Here is a 20309-nt window from a genome sequence, read left to right as displayed (position 1 = left end):
TTATTTGTGATCTCACGCGTTGAAAGGTAAAGCCCTCCTCCTTATCATGACCAATCATCTGCCTCCACGTCTCGTCGCAGAGGAAAGGTGTCCCTTTGCTGTTCCCGACCCTAACTTTGCCCTGCTTGCCAGCTGGCTTTGTATGATCCCGTCCCATAATGCCTTGCTGCCCTTCGGGTCTCTTTGGCAGTGGCATGTGACAAACATATGCTCACACCTCTTCTTTGCCAAGCCCTCCCAAAAAATGCATTACCTCCATTCAGTGGCTCATGTCCCCTGTCAGATCACATTAAACCATTAAACCCCGCCACACACACACACTCTCTCACACACACACACACACACACACTCACACACACACACACTCTCACACACACACACACACACACACACACACAGTGCCTCCCAGCTCAGATTTAGAGGTATTGATTTTCCAGTTATATTCTGTGTTTATCTTCGGAGGGCCCCGAAGCAGAAAGGTAATGACCCTGTAATTGGATTAGATGCTCGCTTGTTCTGGTTTGGCGACGCAGTTCCTTAAACGCTTAGGGGGGGTCACTCGCTCTGCCGCCGCGTCTCTCCCCCCCCCCATCCCCCAAAATGGCCGCCGGAAAATTCCTCAGTGTGTTTGTTAAGCTTCTTCCCCTTTTATTGTCGAGGGTCGGCGACGGATGGGGAGCGGGCGCGATTAGCCGTCTTCTCCGCCGCCGCGATTCGGGCGCCCGCCGGGAGCCGGCGCCCGCGGCGGCGTGCGGCGCTCGAGGGCGTTCCCGCCGAGGCGTTTCTCGTTTCTGTCACAACGTGCCGTCTCGCCCCGTCTCTCCCCGGCTCGCGCTCCGCGTTGACGGTTAAAAGGAGAAGAGCCGGCCGCGTGTTTGTTCAAGTCCAAAGACTCCCCAGAATAAGCCGTGGGAGAGCCCTTTTTGTTTTTTTTCTCCCCCCTCAGATGTGAGTCGAGTTGAACCCCCGGTGAAGGAATCCGCTGGAGAATAAGAGATTTTTTTTGTTTGTTTTTTAATTGTCGGGTTTCAGAACCTCAAAGCATTAATCCAACATCTGTAAGTGTGATTAAACTCGCATTTATTCGCATATGAGAGAGGGAAAAAAAGAAACCACGGTGGCAAAATACACAAATGAAAAGAGGAAATGTGTCAATATTCATATTTTATTCACAGCGCATTTTTTCTTAAACTGTTTAAAAACATTTTAATGTTGAAGTACCGGATGTTTCTGTGGCTGTACTTTGAGAAAAACAAGCAAGATCATAGCCCCAATATATACCAGTAATATGCTGGATAAAGCTGAAATACTACTAATATGAGGACAACAACAACAACAACAACCACAACAGCAACATCAACATCAACAACAACAAAGACAACAACAGCAACAGCAACAACAACATCAACAACAAAAACAACCACAACAGCAACATCAACAACAACAGAGACAGCAACAGCAACAGCAACAACAACATCAACATCAACAACAGCAACAACAACAGTATTAACAACAACAACAACAACAGCAGCAGCAGCAACACAAACACCAACACCAAACAGCAGCAGCAGCAACACAAACCATACGGGGAATTGGCGAAAACTGGGATTTTTTTTTTCTCTCTGCAATTAATCAGATTGTTTACCACCACGCCTCACGCTAAAGACAGTAGTTCTAGGAGCGGCGGACGTCGCTCTGCTCGCAGGGTCCAGTCCCACTGTACTGTAAGTCGACTGAAAGGACACCAGTCTGGTGCGGGCCCGGTTTACACACAGTGTTTTACTTCCCTTAGGCGCTGGAGGCTGGTCGCCTGTGGAAAACGACAACTACCAGTGGCTGCAGGTGGATCTCGGGAACAGGAAGCAGGTCACCGCCATAGCGACGCAGGGCAGATACAGCAGCTCTGATTGGACGAAGCAGTACAGGCTCCTCTACAGCGAGACGGGCAGGAACTGGAAACCGTACCACCAGGACGGCAACATATGGGTGAGTCTGATTAAATTTATTTCACGTATTTAAAAATACTTTTTTTAAAGCTTTTTTTTTTTTAATGGGCGGGGGCAGGGGGGGAGGGGGGGTTGGGAGGGTGGGGGCAGACATGTTGTTTACCATCAATCCATTTAATTAGTCTAGTCTAGATATTCTCATTTTTATTCTCATTAATAGTTTTTGCAGGGGTCATCTTAAAACTTTGTCACTCGAGCCGAAAAGTATGCAGTGCGCATAACTCTCCACGCAGTGCAGGTTTGTACCAGCATGCAACGGGTTTTTTGAAAAAGCCCCATGGGCTTCAGACAGCATTGTTCAGTATACAATGCTCCAGCCCAGTGAATACATACATTTCGCTCGCTGTAAGTCGAGCCTGTGACTACAGGTGCTCACCATTACGAGCTTTTGAAAATGGCTGAACCAACAGGTGGGCCCAGCTGGAGTGGAGTCTTATGGTGTGTTTTGGCTCCTTTTGAAAAAAAAACTCCCCTATGCTAGCCTGGTTCAAAAACTGCATGGGTGTTGCTTTCTTGCATTGTTCTCCTCCTTATCCCACCGGAGTCGCTGTAGATTCCGTGTTTTTTTTAAAATCATTATATTCTGTTCTGCTCTGCGTGGTCAATTGCTGTGTATTGTAGTTGTTGACCATTTTGGCTGTGGTGTTTTGAATGAATTGTCGTCAGCATTCAGTGATCAGCCAATCAGCCACTGGTCATGGGACTGCCAACATGGAGCTGTATCAATGTTCCTACTCTGATTTGGGCTGTCCAGCTATCTGCAACCACAGCCACATTCAGGGGTGAAGCCCACTGCTGACTCAGCAGAGTGTAGGCATGAGCGATTCTCCCCTGAAACACATGGTGTCACACACACACACACACGCACACACACACTGACACACACACATACACACACTCACATACGCACACACACCCAGACAGACACACACACACACACACACACACACACAGGATTCTCACGTTCCTCATACAATATACATGGTTTAATGTAGCAATTCAATAATAAAGTTTATCTTATTTGGGCTAATTATATATTTGGCATTCATCTTGGTTTTGGCTTTAAGCAGAAGACAATGTTGCAATTGCCCAACCAAATTGCCTAGGTTTCTTTTTTAATTAAAATGTCATTTATTCTGCACAAATTCATTAATGAGAATGCTACAAATTGGTGGTGATAGCTGTGAACATCTCATGCAAGATTATTTTTTTTGTAGAAATTAAACAAATTTATTTACAAATTCATTTAGAAGTTTTTTTTTTCTTTGTAATTATCATAAAATCGAAACTGTGAACATATTTAATATTCCATACAGGAAATGAAACACATAATCTAAGAATAAACCCTGCCAAAATAAAAGTCTCCGTTGCAGAGACGAAACGCCGCAGTAAAGCTCCTAGCTTTGCGAAGATTTATTTGACTTCTAATACTAGGCCTAATTAATGTGCACATTTATTTAACATTTATTTTAATGTTCCAGCTTTGGTGGAAAAGCTAGTTTTCCCAGGCACTGATTAAAAAACATAAATCCACGCATTCATAACCATGCCTGCTCAAAACCGCTTTAGTCCCTGACAGCCACAGTCATTTTGTTCCGTGGCTTGGCCTAAATTTAACACAAATTTAGCTGCGGAATTTTCCGGAATAATTATGGGCTGAAGAGAATCTAACCAAGTTGCAGATTTGCAATAGCCTGCACTAAAACTGAAATATACTTTCTAGTTTTATTTTTATTTCATTAAGTGAAGCTAAAAATCTAGGTTCTGGGGTAACAAACTGGAAACATATGCCCTAGTTAAGCAAAAATAAAAAAATAAAAATATTTAATGACAGTCATTTTAATGTTTGATAATCCCAAATTTCTGAAATCTAACTTAGTGCTAAATATGCATATTTCTCTTTATACTAGAGTATAGGGAAGTATGAAGTAAAAAGGGAAGTGCTTGTACAATACTTACTACTCTCCAGATACAAATCTTTTATTGTCATGACAACACATCGATCCAATTGGACCTTCAACAGTTCTTCCCCTTTGTCTTGCAGCAGATATCACGTGCGGATTTCATTTAGTAATATTTCATGTATATGTGGTAATATATTTTGCATGTATAAGTCTGAAGTTGATTCGCCGACACGCCATATTTCAGGAAGAAGAAAAAAAAAACTTCTTTTTTATTTTTATTACGCTTGCCTACTCTGACATTAAATTCAGAGTTATCTATTCAATATTGTTGTAGAGACTGCTTTATTCCACAAGCAGCCTCTCCGGACCTTTATTTACGGAAAAGCTATCAAAAAAAGCCAATCCCAAACTGCAGCGGGAGATAGAGAAAATCAGAACAGCCGGACGAAGAGGGAGAAGGCTATTTTTTGTGCGGCTTTATTTACGGTTCATTTTATCGGGGGTACTTGCTCCACGGCAACAATAAAATGTCTATTTTCCTATTCATCATCGCCTAAGGTGTGAGTCACTCCCGTGGTTTACGGGGTTTCTCCCAGGAAATTAGTTAGCCTATTCGGTAAGGGCTTTGGGGGGTGCGACTGTGGCAGTTGCAACTTGGAGCCATTGTTTTTACCTGACCTGATACACAACTAGACACAAATGTCGTTAAGGGTTGTGCCATAGATCACCCTATCTCTACATGTGTCAGGCTGTGTCTCTGTGGATTGGCCTGTCGAACAGTGACTGCCGCAGGAATGATACAACAGGAAGTGAGGCGAATGAAATGAAATGATGGGAAAGCAGTCACATGATCAGTTTGAGACGAATAAAGGGGGAATACAGGAATTTTTTAAATGTTCACTTATTAATTATATGTATTATCATTATGGAAAGACAGTCCTATGATCAGGGGCCACTTTGCTGATCACTGAAGACTGTTCAATTCACAAACACTACAGCCAAAATGGTCAAAAACTACAGTACATAGCAATTGACCGTACAGAGCAGAACAGAATATAGTGATAAAAATAATAATTTTGTTTAAATTTAATTGTTTCACCCCACTTCCTGTTGTATCTTTCTTGCAGCAGTCGTTCTTTGACAGACCAGTCCACAGAGACACAGCCTGGCATGTCTAGAGACAGGGTGATCTATGGCTAAAGCCTCAACAGCATTTGTGTCTAGTCGCGTATCCGATCTGGTAGAAACAAGGACTCCAATTTGCAACTGCCCCCGTCGCACCCCAGAGCCCTTTACCGAACAAGGCTAACTAATCTAAATACAATCCCAAAAAGCAGCATGCTTCATTGGCTGTGGCGGTGGAGTGAATTCTGCTGGGCGAATTTCAGCACATAATTAAAAAAAAAAAAAAAAAACAACAGAGCATAATTTAAAAAAGAGCAACAGAGCGACTTGATTAACTGCACACTGGAGGGGACGGCTAGCATTTAGAACGGCAGCGAAACCAGCAATGAGCGAACAGCCAGAAGTGAACATGAAATCCAACCTCATGTTAGCTTTCAATTGTTAAAATGCTTTCTTTCTTTTTTTAAAATCAGAGTATGTATTGGGATTTGCACGTGTTCAATTAACGCGTACATATGCAAAGAAATTCTGAATAAGCTCCCCTGTGCTCTTTGCCTTTGTGTGTGTCAGTTAACTGTATTCCTGTTACCATGAGAACCAACTGTTCATTTCGTCAGGTAGTTCAAATTTGAACACGGCAGGGTGATTATTGATTTCTAAAATTAACTATGTTACAGAACTTTTCTCTATTCCAGTTGCATTTTTTTTTTAGATGTCCACATTTAACTGACATTTCAGGTTAGCTCTAACATGTCATTCAAACATCTTCACGCATGGCAGCTATAAATGAGTGAGTTTGGTCTTTTCACTTTGATGTATAATTTTCTCAGTTGGTTTTTATCGATAAAACGTCAGACCAAGGTCCCGTTTAATTCAACGTTATTTAAGCGTTATTAGCATCCATTAAACTTGCCGCGCCTTCCAATTAACATTAATTGTAATGGAGTGTCTATCCCAAAATGCACGGCGAACAAAGTCGATGAAAAGCTCATTCGCGCTCAGTGGCATTCACGGGTCGTTTGTAAGCGATAAGTATCAGGATACCCGCCGCATGGATCCTTCACCTTCATGCGATGGCAAGTTGGCGAGCTTGGTCTTCACAGATCTCTTAAGATTTCTCTGATTTATTTATAACACCTCAGACTAAGGTCCTACGACATCAGCATGGATTAACTTGCTGTACCTGTCATTACGGTAATGTATCCTAAAGCAGACGCAACTCATTTGGCCCATGACTGCTCATTGGACGTTAACTGATGCCATAAACCTCCCTGTGTCTGCAGTGTCTGTCATAAGGCCTGGGACGGTGAAATAACAGGACGTTCAGTGATGTGTTGCTGGCATATTATCGCTCCTGATTGGCAGTATTCAGATTTCTGTCCTTGTAAAGCCTTTCTGTGGGGAGTGTTCATGTTCTCCCCAATGTCTGTGTGGGTTTCCTCCGGACACTCCTCCCACCGTCCAAAGACATGCAGGTATGGCTAATTGAAGACTATAAATTGTCCATTGGTTCAAGTGTGCGAGTGAATGGTGAGTGTGCCCTGTGATGGATTGGCGGCCTGTCCAGGGTGCAGTCCTGCCTTTCTCCCGCATGCTGGGATAGGCTCCAGCACCCCCCGCGACCCTGCCCAGGATAAGCGGATATAGACAGGCCCGGCGTCTGGGGGGGACAACCGGGGAAGTTGTCCCGGGCCCAGCCCAGGGTGGGGGCCCAGAAGGGAGAGTGATCCTCACTCATAAATGTTGGCCATTGATTGGGGGAGGGGCTCGTTGAAATAATTTTGCCCCGGGCCCTGGCATCATGCACGCCGGCCCTGGATATAGATAATGGATGAATGGATGGATAAAGCGTCACTATCACTACACTACATATTTTTCTGTTTACAGAGTTTTCTCAGCAGTAAATATTCAGACTAACAATTCCTGTTAATTTCAGGTAAGCGGGTTCATGTCACATCTGGCAAAGATATCTATGAAATGCAGACCAGCTGCTAATTATTTCTTGGTTTAAATTTGACATGAAGTGACTCAGCAGGTGGATTAATTGCTTTAGGGAGAGGCAGTCGGATAATTTGTTCTTTCTTGCAAACAGCAGCTAATTTATTTTTGTGTGAGAGAATTTCTGTCCAGTGTTTTATTCGGCACTTCGAAGTGCTTTGTTGTCTTTACTGCCGTCGCTGTAAATGGATTTCTTGCAATAGATCTGATGCTTTCTTTGTTTTCACAAACAAGAACAAAGTCATTCATATCTGGAACATAAGGTTAAGCAATGTCAAGCACCAAAACTCGGCGGAATAAAAGTATTTAGGTGGGAAGGTGATACGTACGGAAGGTGATTCATATTGATAATGCCAGCTGAATTGAATGTGTGATATTTCCATAAACATCCGTGCTGCGACGAGAAGAAAAGTATGCAAAGCAATTGAAGGACACCTTTGGCTATGATTCATTGGTAAACTACAAGATTTTCCATGAAAGGTCACGGATTTCTTCCTCCATATTAGCACGGTTATTAGGCTAATTAATTCGTCCATACAGGGGTTCATCTGCAAAGCCTCCCTTGCATGTTTTTTGCGATCATTATTTCAGCAACATTATTAATATAATATCATTCCCATAAAGATTTCTATTTTTGAGTTTTCACAGAACTGCAATTTTTGTATGCTTTGAATTTATTTGATGGTTTATTTGATAGTGATACACATGTGTGTACACAGTGTGTACAACCCTGCGTCAAAGCGATGGCAATCCTGGGCACAGCAGCCTGAGACATTAAATCCAAAGACGTGAAATGCCCATTATACACAACCCTGCTGCTGACAAGCGAAGATCTCAAAACCGCGTCAAACTAGATCGATAGTTTCCCATTCTGTTCTTTTCATACACTGTACACCCAGGTGCAAGATTCGGTTAATATCCAGCTGTGTCATTGGATAAATATGCAGTAAGGTGTCTTGTCTGTATATTGTGTGTGTACACTCAGCAAGTGCACATCTGTTATTTTGAAATCCGAATGGCAGGTGTTGACAGAAGTCAAACTTTTCCCGCAGCTGCTGGGAGTTTCATTTCTTGAAAGACCTGACATCCTTCATCCCTCCTTTACCCCTCCTTTTCCCGCTCATTCTGCCTCGTTTCCTTTCTCCAGGAGGCTGTGTCTGTTCATTAAAGCCTTCGACAAACGCTTTGCTGACGCCATCTGTCGTCGGGCGAACCTGATTAACTTTCGGCGACCTTATTCTTCTCAAACCGTGGCGGCGGCCGACGGGGGGGGGGGGGGGGGGGGGGGGGGAGGAGTGTGATTGGTCCAATCGATTCCGGTTACCCTCCCAGTGCTGAAAGATTTCAGACCCGCTTCCCAAAAACAAACAAGATAAATCTGTAGGCAAATTGGCCGCTCCATCATCCGGACCGAGAATCGTTTACAGTACCAGAGGATCCAATTCTCAAAACAGTTCATATCCCAGCTGGCAGTGTTGCCACCCCTCCCCCCCACACCCCCCCCCCCATCTTTCCACCCTCCAGCCCTTAATGGCCAATGACAGGGCTGAATTCTCACTGCGTGTAACTATGCCTAGAATTCCATGCAGACTATTCCCTCCCCAGACTATTCCCTCTATGCTCACTGGCGCCCCCTGTGGAGATCTGTGCAATGCCCTGTGGTGTTTTTCTTTAAGGCGTGCTTTCACTGTCTCGCTCAGTCATTGTTCAGCTCTTTTGTGCTTACCAGAGACATCATTTTATATCATTCCATGTTTCTGGTTTTTTTTTCTTCTTTTTTTTGTGTGGATATTTCCTAGTCTAGATGAAAGCCATACAAGTAACAAGGGGGTAGGGTAGCGTTCTCTATCCGCACTGCATTTGCATTTCACTTTCTGCATTTAGCAAACGCCATTTTCCAGAGCGAATTGCACAGAGGACATTTTCACAGGCAATCCATTCGCACAGCTGGGATGTTCTACTGTGCTGGTTCCAGTTAAGGCCTTACTCAAGGGAGGAAGGACGGCCCCAGGCGGGGAATCAATCCCAGAATCCCATAACAAGCATCACTGCTGCTACTACTATTGTTTGAATAGAATATGATGACAGAGACATCAACTATTTCGGTTTGTTTCTTGCATGGCAAAACATTTAACATTTATATATTTTGTTCCCTAATTGAGTATGAATATTTAATATGCACTCTGAAGAGTGCATCCTCCACTTTTGAATAGCCCTTTGAACTATGCTCTGTTTATGGGTATTTAAAAATTATTTTTTTTTTTTTTGGTTTTGCATACAGATCTTCCCTGCTGTATAATGGTACATGTCTATGAACTTTTTCAGAATATTCCTGGAAACTGGAAGCTTGTTAAGAATTCTTAGCTGCTCTCAGATAAAAAAAAGTTTTGTGATAAGTTGCTATTTGATCTAATGGTGAGGAGTTGTGTCCTGAACTAACATTACTTGTTAATTCCAGCTCTCATTAAATGCATTGCTTCTTGTAAGAGCAGTGTAGTATAATGGGAAAGGAGCTTGTAACCTAAAGGTCACAGCAAGGTACTTAACCTGTATTGCTTCAGTATATATATCCAGCTGTATAAATGGATTGCAATGTAAATGCTATGTAAAAAAAAGTTGTGTAGGTCTCTCTGGATAAGAGCTTCTGCTAAATGCCTGTGGTGTAACGTAGAGAAAACAAGAACGCATGTCCTGTCTCTGCAGTGAAGGCTAATCTTTCAGAGGGAGGATGATCAAGGCTCACGAGGCTTCGGTACATTTTGCTGTAAAGTACAAAGTATCTGATCTGAATAAGCCAACTCTGACCAAACATGAAAGGTTTTATTTGACTATGCTCTCTTGCTTCCTGCTCTCTCTCTCTCTCTCTCTCTCTCTCTCTCTCTCTCTCTCTCTCTCTCTCTCTCTCTCTCACTCTATCTGTATAATTTGTATTGTGCAGCTCAAGGCAACAGGGCTTCAGAGGAAGAGAGCTTCCGTAACCGTGGGTTATATTCGCTATCAGGAAAAAAATTAAATAAAATGAAACTTGATTTTGTTGGGCTGCACCCAGGTTCTGGTTCGTTTCAGAGATGGTTGCCCCCCCCCCCTCCTTGACAGGATGAAAATACATGGCACTACAAGTTTGAGGTGTTAAATGCAGTGATTATACTTCAACTTTTAAAATCCATTGAAGTTCTACTCTTTAAAAGCAGGAAATGACAAAATAAAAATGATGTGGAACTTTAATTTGAAATTAAACTGAAAGGATGAGTGTGTTTTTAAAAATTTATTTGGTTAGTGGTTTTTCTCCTGTCACACTACATACTGAGCTGATTCACTGATAGCCATACCTTGTTGCCGTGCTACAGCCCTGATTAAGTCTGAGGACCATTTTTTTTTACTAAACAGGTGCACCTGCACCCATAATCGCTACACGAAAAGTTATATAAGCAAGGGACCCCTGAATTTTGAGGATTTGCTTTCATGCGTATGTTTTTATTTTTATTTTTATAATTCTGATCCAGGAGTGTAAATAATTGGGAGGACGGTTTGCAGATAAATGCTTGGGAACTGCTTTGTGTGATTTATAATTGTGTGTGAGTTTTTTATTTTTTTTTATATTTATGCTGCCTGGAGAAAGCAGAACTTAATGTGCTGTCAATCAGGAGAACGTTGACAAGGCTACTGTAATTGTGGCTTGAGGGAGATAGTGCTGCCGTTGCCGAAATGACTAATTTGAACGGAGAGAACATTTCCTATTTTCTCTTAAAGATATGGGAGGAAAAGCCAGCAAACTCTCATATTACACAATAATAATAATAAAAAAACTGTGTTAAAGTCCCATATGTGCTGTTGTTGACACTGTAACACTAAATGATAATGCTGATCGATAATTTTTTATATGAGATTTACATCTGTAATGAGTTTTACATCATGTACACAATAAGGATGACATCAAGTCAATTCATAGCCAACCAATAGGAAGACTGGTTCTTTGTAGAAAAACGTTTTTTTTAAAGTACATTCAAAAATGTTGATATATGTTACATGAAATCAGTGTCTTAGACTTTAATATTATTTGAATTACCCTTATTTGAATTGAAGTGAAGTCTGTGCTGTCCAGTGCAGAAGTCCAGCATGATTTTTTTTAACGCTGTTCCTCTCTCTCTCTCTCTCTCTCTCTCTCTCTCTCTCTCTCTCTCTCTCTCTCCCTCTCTCTCTCTCTCTCTCTCTCCTCTCTCTCTCTCTCCTCTCTCTCTCTCTCTCTCTCTCTCTCCTCTCTCTCTCTCTCTCCCTCTCTCTCTCTCTCTCTCCTCTCTCTCCTCCTCTCCTCTCTCTCTCTCTTCTCTCTCTCTCCTCTCTCTCTCTTCTCTCTCTCTCTCTCTCCTCCTCTCTCCCCTCTCTCTCTCTCTCTCCTCTCTGTCCTCTCTCTCTCTCTCTCTCCCTCTCTCTCCCTCTCTCTCTCTCTCTCTCTCCCTCTCTCTCCGCGGCCAGACCTTTTCGGGGAACTCGAACACGGAGAGCGTGGTCCGTCACGACCTGCAGCACCCCGTCGTGGCGCGCTACCTGCGCATGGTTCCCCTGCAGTGGAGCGAGGAGGGGCGCATCGGGCTGCGGATCGAGGTGTACGGCTGCCCCTACTGTAAGCGTCGGGCTCACCACTTCGCCCCCCGCCATCGACGCGACTCCGCCTCATCGGTCTACGGTCATTTTTAACCGCCGTTATTGCAGCTCTAGCGCTTTCGACTCAGCTCGAGAAAAGTCGCATACGCTCTGTGTTCGCTCCACTTCGAATGCACACCTCCTTATCACGATCTCTGTGATTTTAAATACACAGCAGCAGGTTATTTTCTAGTTTTGCTCTTAATTTTCAATGGGAGTGAACGCGACACACTCAAAGGCACTGTAAGAGGTGAGAATGACTGTAGATTACTCTGTAGATTTGAAACAGCAATTTTGCTATGCAAGGGATTGTAGCTGTTGACACAATTTATCAGCCTTTTGCAAGTCATGTAACACCAATTTCCCGGGTTAATTTTTTGCCATATTATCACAGAAAAATAGCTAATTGCACATCAAGTTTGTGTTGACATAACATAACAACATAACATAACATAACATAACATAATGAGACGAGAAGAGACCATTCAGTCCAACAATGCTCGCCATTTTCCTAACTTATGCGAAGTGCTCTGTTTACCTACAGACTAGATGTTATCTGACACAGTATCTGTTGTTGATGCCATTGTTTATTTCATGCATTCAATGCTGTCATTGTGTTTTAGATACAATGTGTGCTATGAGTATGTTAATGTAATTGTTTTTCATTTACAGTCAAATGCTGTCCTCGTTGAGAGGTTTTTATCAAGCAGAGAAAGGAGGATAAGACAGCGTGCATGACCTGCCAACTCACTGTTTAAACATGCAAATGAACTAGCAGCAATTTTCTCACTGTCCCCTGTTTGAAAGTCTGGTCAGAAATGCATTTCAATTCAAATGGGCAATTAAGAATGACTTGCCATTCTAAGGTATTGTTTTCTGTAAAATTCCATAGTTTTTTTTTTATTTCCAGTTGTGAAATGACTAAGTGAGTCATCTGGTAGGAGAAAGGCATGAGTCACAGTTCAGCCGGTGTGTTTGGAGGTACTCTAAAGTGTAAAGTCTTCTCAGGACAAACGTGAGATGCGTCTTGTTGGCGATAGTTTGGGTGGATTTCTCATTGTCTCAGAAAACCATGAGATCCTTCCATATGCTCCGTCTTCAAGATTGCCAGGATGTAAAATAAAAAACTTTTACCAGTTATGTCAAGCTGTAGTACAGTCGGCACTAGCCTGAGATAATACACTTAAGGTGTGCTTCTGTCTCAGGTGAGTAAATACCTGTACTGTACCTGCAGCAGCCTTAACTTTCGGTTACTTTTTTGGTGACTTGGCTTAGTTAGACGCATGTTTCAAACAAAAGGACCCCTCTTCCTTTTGTGAAACGCTACTTCCTGTTTGCAAAATGGCTCCCATCCAGCGAAGTTTGCAGAAACTCTGAACTCAAAGTCCAAAGGTCATAAACCCAACACTCAGCACACAAAATACATCCAATGTAAGCCATTTGACTTACAGTAGCTTTTTGGACTTACCATAACTGACCTAACCTATGCTTACTGTGTGAACTGGACTTAATGTGTTCATGGATAACTCTTATAATGAGTACCTTATCGGACCTGTGTTTTGTAGTTGTTCCAGTGAATTTTGGTATGCACTTATTGTACGTCATTTTGGATTAAAAGACACAGCAGTCGTTCGTACATCATCAGAAAAAAAAGAGTTTTGTGAAAAGATCGTATCATTCCATTTAGAAATTGTATCATTCCGTTTATTTCAAGTTTTATTTCAGGGACACCATGTTGGCTACATGCACACCTTAGTATTAACTCTCTAGAATGCTGACTGGGAAGATATTAACTTTGGAATGTTAAATCACAGCCAACCCAAGGCCATAACCAAGGTGCAAAATGAGGGGGGAGTGGGTGGTTGGAGGAGGACCCCCCCCCCCAAGACTTGAACCAATCTGAAGTATGTAAAAACTAATGGTTGGGGTGGGGTGGGGGGGGGGGGGGTGTTATAAAATCTTTACATAAACTGTGTAATTCTGACAGTAAATATTCAAATGGGTTTCCCCAACCCTGTCTGAAGTACTACTGTGCTGCAACTCTGAACACCCCTCTGATGGGTCATACCATTTCTTAAGTGTTGAGATTGTCTGAGCGCGCTTGACTCACTCATTACATGAGCACATTAAGTGTAAGAGATTACGTACTAAAGGTTTTGAATTACGGGGGGAGCCAGGGGGACCCCAGCCCCCCTGAAAGAGACATGAGCCCCCCACAAAAAAGACCTGAGTCCCCCTGGTTTGTGATCACACCCCCCCCCACCCCCCACCTCCCTCCTTATTGGGGACCGGCCTAATAGAAAATGCAATATTATGTGTGGGTGAAATGCTTTTAAGCACACTACACATACAATCAGGAGCTCCTGTGCAAGGCTTCTGTTTGTGAAGTGCTTCATCAGCATAATTAACTTTGATTAAGTGCCTTTTCTATCCCCTCTAGATGGGACACATTAGTCATTAGATGTTCCAGTTGCTTGTTTTTTAACATCATTTTCTTATTACAGTTGTCTCTTGTACACCCACCATATTTCAGAAATTTTAAACCTTAATAGTCTGTGGGCAGTGCAGTTATATATATATATATAACATAACAATATAACAATGCATAATAAATAAATAATAAATAAAATGTCACCATTAGGAAAAAGATAATATATTGGGTTAGGTGATTTCTTTATTTATTTATTTATTTGTCTGGAGTAGAGCTTGATTTACTGTGAATACCAAATTTAAACTGGTCTTCTCTTTTGGGATCCTTGCATAATTCTAAATGCTAGTTGGAGCTTGAAATTAAGACTGCAGCTAAATATATAACATGCAGTTGTATTATTTAAAGGCCAAGCGCATTACAGTTATATTGAATTGGATCCTTAGCAAAAAGTTGTGTTCAAATGTAGCCTCTGATGTTGGAAGATGTCATTTCTGATTTAGCCCTTTGGAAAAACTTTGGCTTGGAGTAGATCCCTGTGATCAAATGCCTTTGCATGGTGGAATGTTCCACTGTCCACAGACCGTGGCCTTGAAGTTTTCTACTAAATGAATTCGCAAATTTATGAGCATCAGAGTAAAAGTTTATGAGTTGCTGTTTCAGCATGTTTTAATGCATCTCACTGCTGGTCAATAATCTTCCAAGGGGCACAAATGGGCGGCCTTTTTTTTTTTTTTTTTCAAACCTGCCATTTTGTGATTTTTAATACCATATATTCCCAACACCATTTTGCAACAGCATTTTCATCATTTTTATGTGTGGCAGGGGGAGCAATAATATACTTTCAAGGTTCTGCAGCTTGAAGAAAAATTGCAACTTTAATTTTCTTGTTTAAAACTGGTCAAGGGGGCTAATACCTCAGTGCAGGGGTTCATCTTTTTACATTTCCAAATGTCACAGTGTGCCGCCTTGTACATTAAGTAAGGTCTCCAGTGATCTTCTGGTGTGCAGTAACTAAGAAGGCCTTGTCAGCTACTATTACCCATACTAACTTAACAACCAGCCACTCCGGGGTTTACCAAAGGCATCTCGTTCCAGTATATTCTTGAATCAAACCATAGTATAAAATATCAAACTTTTGTTGCATAAAAAAACATTGAAAATGTACATTCTGACACACAGACACACACACACACACAAACGCGCACACACTCAGAGCATGTCAGACTAACGAAATGTTACCTCGCTTGAGTTTATTTTATTTTATTTTATTTTATTTTTTTTCCAGGGGCCGACGCGATCAGCTTCGACGGCCAGGGGGTGATCTCCTACCGCTTCAAGATGAAGAAGATGAAGATCCTGAAGGACGTGATCGCCTTGAAGTTCAAGACTTCAGAGAGCGACGGCGTCATCCTGCACGGGGAGGGCCAGCAGGGCGACTACCTCACCCTGGAGCTGCGGAGGAGCAAGCTGGCCCTGCTGATAAACCTCGGTCGGGATTCGCGCCCGCGCACCTCGTTAGCATATCTATTAGCGTGTCCGTCGACGATAAGATTGAAGGCGTGGGCGGGCGGGCGGGCGGCCCGCCTCGGCGCTTCTGAACTACTGAGTTAAAAGGCGGCACGCGGTACTTTTTTGGTGTAACGTTAAAAAAGCATCTGTGATAAATTTAAAAATAAATAAATATATAAATAAATAAAAAATGTTAAATCGCTCGCAGCAAAGAAATTGCCTTTCTTAACAGCAGGCTGAAGCTGGATGTCTGTCATGCATTGCCCTTTTGAAAATTATGATTTCTTGGAAGCTAGGAAAAAGCTATAATCACTGTACCCAAGTGTACCAGCTAGGTAGGTTAGCCTCCTCTTAGGACTACTGGTAACCATGGTAACGCTAGCTTCACGCAGTACATTTTTAGCCATTTAGCGGGCGATGTGGGACTATTGTTTTAATCTTAATTTCTCGACATTTGAGCTAATGAGAAGTGTCCTCGTGGGGACGAGAAATCGTGCATGGGAGTCGATTATGTATTTAGTTATTTATAGCTCGAGCTGAATTGTTTTGTGTTGCGTTGTTGCGGCTGCAGGCAGCAACCAGTACGGCTCCATCATGGGACACACGTCGGTGACGAGCGGGAGCCTGTTGGACGACAACCACTGGCACTCGGTGGTCGTCGAGCGCTACCGCCGCAACGTCAACTTCACGCTGGACCGCCACACGCAGCACTTCCGCACCAACGGGGAGTTCGACCACCTCGACCTGGACTACGAGGTATCGTCATGATGTCACAGGCTGTCTGAGCGCCTGCTAACAGAAACCATATTCTCATCCGCGTCTCTTTTGATTTAGATCATTAATCGCTCCCAGTTGTGCCGCATGCCGCGGCGGCCATTATGCAAATAAGCCACTCGATTGGACGAGTGTTTGTGGCCATGTTCTTCTTTTTTTTTTTTTGTCTCATCTCGTCTTTGTAAATATGCAGCGCCCACACACCTCTTGAAAGGGTGCTCCCTCCCTACGGCAGCCTTCTCCCACCCCCCTCTCCGTCTGAGCGAAGCGAATCGGTTGAGATTCGTTAATTAGCCCAGGGTTTTTCCCCTCCAGATCTCTGGAGCAGAAAGGCATGTTCATGCGAGCCGGCGCTCGTTCAGAAGTCGCAATGTCGGTCCGGTTTTCCTTTCATGTGTCGGGCCTCCCGCTACTCGTTTGCTCTCAGGGATTTGTTTCCTTTTCGGCGGCTGAGATTACTTTGCCCTCCCGACGATAGCACCCCAGATTTACTGAGGGATTGTCGTCGATGTAATTAATAACACCCGCAATTAATATAAATGAAATCCTTTGCAAAAATATCGAGAGTATGAAACTGCAGAAGCTGGATAAAATAACTCTGTGGCTGTGCAGCTGCGTGCATTTGCGTGAGCAAAGAAATAAAAATAAAAAATCGATGTTTTTGAGTTAATTTGTCCAATACTCAATACCCCTCTTGTGGGGTAAGTGATACTGCTCTGGACTTTATTAGCTTTCTACAATGAGCTGGCCTCTGAAGGAATCAGTTAAGATATGTTTTATTTATATAATGGACTACAAAGCCCATGAGCCTCCTGGGCTGGATTAACAGCTCCCCTCCCCTTTAAATTTGTTGAAGGGAGCTCTACTCATCGATGTGCTACATTGTTGTACATCTCCAGAGCTGCGTAGGGAACACCAGTACCCCTGTGGTGGAGATTGGTCAGGCAGGGGTGTTAGCTCGGCTGACTCTATTTGGGATGCAGCGTCCTGTACACGGGAGGTTGTAGCAGAAGACACATCGCTGTGGTGTTCTGTTGCTCCCATTCTTGGATCCCTAGGATTTTTGCGGTACGGACGGGGCGAGGGGATAGATTGGCGACCCATCCTGGGTGCATTCCTGCACCTCGCCAAATGCATGCTGGGATAGGCTCCAGTTCCCCTGCGACCCTGACCAAGAATAAGCACGTTAGATAATGGATGGATGAATAGATGGACACTCTGAGAGGTCTTTTTCACATGGGCGGCTGTAGTGGGAGCAGTGCAGTGATTGGATAGCGCAGTCCTGCTTTAGTCGGTAGCTGTTGAGCATTCTGGACTATGCTAGCCTTTTAGCGCCTACCCCAGGGGAGCCCGGACAGCGATGGAGGACGTGCACCCCTCATCATATTTACTCGGCCCATGATTTGTCTTAAATGCTGTGGTCCAAGTGGTAGTATTGATAACAGATTTATACGTTTGGCAAATCTGCACCATGTCAATACAGTTCGTTGCACTCTGGGTCCAGCGTTTCGTAGCTTCTGATTAGTTCCTGACCAGTGGCCTGTAAATGCTAACGGTGCCAGAATCTTCTGGCACCGTTAGCATTTAGCCTTCCCTTATTTATTGATGACCTCAGAGGCAATAATTTTAAAATGTCTCTCGGCAGGAGGGAAGACCTGCTGTCTCACGCCCTTTTTACTATTCACTGCAAGAGAGGCAGTGGGTCATGCTCACAGCTTCAGTCTCACGTGCACACACACACACACACACACACACACATACTCAAGCGTACACACAACACACACACACACCCGCACACGCACGCACACACACACCCGCACACGCACGCACACACACACCCGCATGCAAACACACACAAACACAAAAAACACACACTCACACACTCACAAAACACAACACTCTCACAAAACAAAACACACTCGCATGCACACACACACAGACACAAAACATTCACTCACACACACACAGCACACACACATACACACAAAACATTCACTCACACACACAACATACTCACACAACACACACACACACACACACACAGAAGGAGAGAGCACGAGGGAAAACAGAGAGAGAGCACTAAGTTTTCGGCAAAAGCTTATCCCAGTGCTAAAAATCCGTGCAGGAAAATATTGATTATTGAGTGAGCTAAAAAAAAAACTATATGAAGGAGTACTCTAAAATAATTTTAAAAATAGCCTTCCAGAGTGCAAATATTGAGAGTATTAGACCCTCAGTTTTATACCGCATTAGAAGCACACCTCGATCCATTACGGGAAGGTTGGAAACACAGCGTCTCTGCCGTACGTCCCATTTCCTCTGCGCCACAGATGTGTTTTCAGAGCTGTGAGCAGGGCTGCCCAACCCTGTTCCTGGAGATCTACCATGCTGTAGGTTTTCATTTCAACCCTAATTTGGCACCCCTGATTTCCACTTATTAGCAGCTCGACAAGATTTCTAGGTGTTGAATGAGGCGTGTTTTATTAGGGTTGGAGTGAAAACCTGCAGGAGGGTAGATCTCCAGGAACAGGGTTGAATGAATAAATTAATCATTGCATTTATATAGCACTTTTCCAAACGCTCAAAGTGCTTTACAGTGATGAGTGGGAACTCACCTCACCTCGGGTTGGGCAGCCCTGCTCCAGCTGTTGAATGAGGTGTGCTTTGTTAGGGTTGGAGTGAAACCTTACAGGAAGGTAGAGCTCCAGGAACAGGATTGGGCAGCCCTGCCTTACAGTGGTGTTGTCGGAGGCAGATCTAGCTGGGCGGGCTGTGGGGCAGTGCTCTTCTGTCTTCAGGCCTCTGTTTGCCCAATTCAATTCATTTATTCAGTTTGACCTTTCGGCAATTTCCCAAATGATAATCACGCCTGTAGATTGCATTTGCTCTGCAAGTGACATTTCTACCGCAGCGTGATGTTGTAGGACTGAATACATGAGCACTTTTTAAGGGCCAGTTTATATCCTGTTTTACATTGTTTAAGAAAATTGTTAGTCTTTGTTAAGCACGGTGCTCAGCACTTGGGCCTGTTGAAGAACATGTAAGGAGTCTTTCTCTGCTTTGGTCGATGGTTCTACATAATGCTTTCGTATGGAAGTTACATAAGTTATATTTAAAGATAAATATCAATGAAGGAACTCAACATTTACATAGAACAGCAAATATTAACTTACCCTATGTGTATTCCGAGTTCCAAATTCACCTTCCAAGTTTGAAAACAGCAGAGAAAAAGTCAAATTTAATTATTGAGGAGAAATGTATTCATAAACACTTTTCTGGCAAAAAAAAATAAAGTGTGGCCAATTAAACTGCATAACAGCCTACCCAGCCTGGGGAATTTTTTTGTAATGAAAACCCGTGTACAAAGTGTACTAGTCTTCTGGGAGCTGCGCTTGTCATCTCTGCTTGACAGAGAGAGAGAAAAAGAGAGCGAGAACACTCCAGTAAATGGTTGTTTTAAAAAAAATAAATCTTTGTCTTTCTTTTCCACAGCTGAGTTTCGGAGGCATGCCGTTCTCCGGGAAGCCAAGTTCGGGAGGTCGGAAGAACTTCATCGGCTGCATGGAGAGCATCCACTACAACGGCGACAACATCACGGACCTCGTCCGGAGGAGGAAGCTGGACACCTCCAGCTTCGTAAGGACACTTCACTGATTTCTCACAGTGTTTGTGAGGGCTATTTGCTAGAAAAAAACTGTAAATCATCCATCCATCCATCCATCCATTATCTATACCCGATTATCCTGAACAGGGTCGCGGGGGGTGCTGGAACCTATCCCAGCATGCATTGGGTTAAAGGCAGGAATACACCCTGGACAGGCCGCCAGTCTATCGCAGGGCACACACACACCATTCACTCACACACTCATACCAATCGGCAATTTAGAGTCTCCAATTAGCCTACCTGCAATGTCTTTGGAC

At 43.4% G+C, this 20309-nt stretch overlaps 1 protein-coding gene across 2 annotated transcripts in view; it reads left to right on the top strand.

Moving 5' to 3' along the window:
• The window catches only part of LOC135260654 (contactin-associated protein-like 2), a 245155-nt gene that overhangs the window by 102204 nt on the left and 122642 nt on the right, over positions 1 to 20309 (top strand). For both annotated transcript variants that reach the window (XM_064346074.1, XM_064346073.1), the window contains exons 3-7: positions 1793 to 1986; positions 11507 to 11654; positions 15391 to 15594; positions 16186 to 16370; positions 19881 to 20024. In XM_064346074.1, the coding sequence (XP_064202144.1) occupies positions 1793 to 1986; positions 11507 to 11654; positions 15391 to 15594; positions 16186 to 16370; positions 19881 to 20024 (875 nt within the window). The remainder of the gene's footprint in view (positions 1 to 1792; positions 1987 to 11506; positions 11655 to 15390; positions 15595 to 16185; positions 16371 to 19880; positions 20025 to 20309) is intronic.

This window comes from Anguilla rostrata, chromosome 8 (genome assembly GCF_018555375.3).
Source record: "Anguilla rostrata isolate EN2019 chromosome 8, ASM1855537v3, whole genome shotgun sequence".
In the NCBI taxonomy this organism is placed as follows: domain Eukaryota; kingdom Metazoa; phylum Chordata; class Actinopteri; order Anguilliformes; family Anguillidae; genus Anguilla; species Anguilla rostrata.
This window is presented reverse-complemented; position numbering and strand designations above follow the sequence as displayed.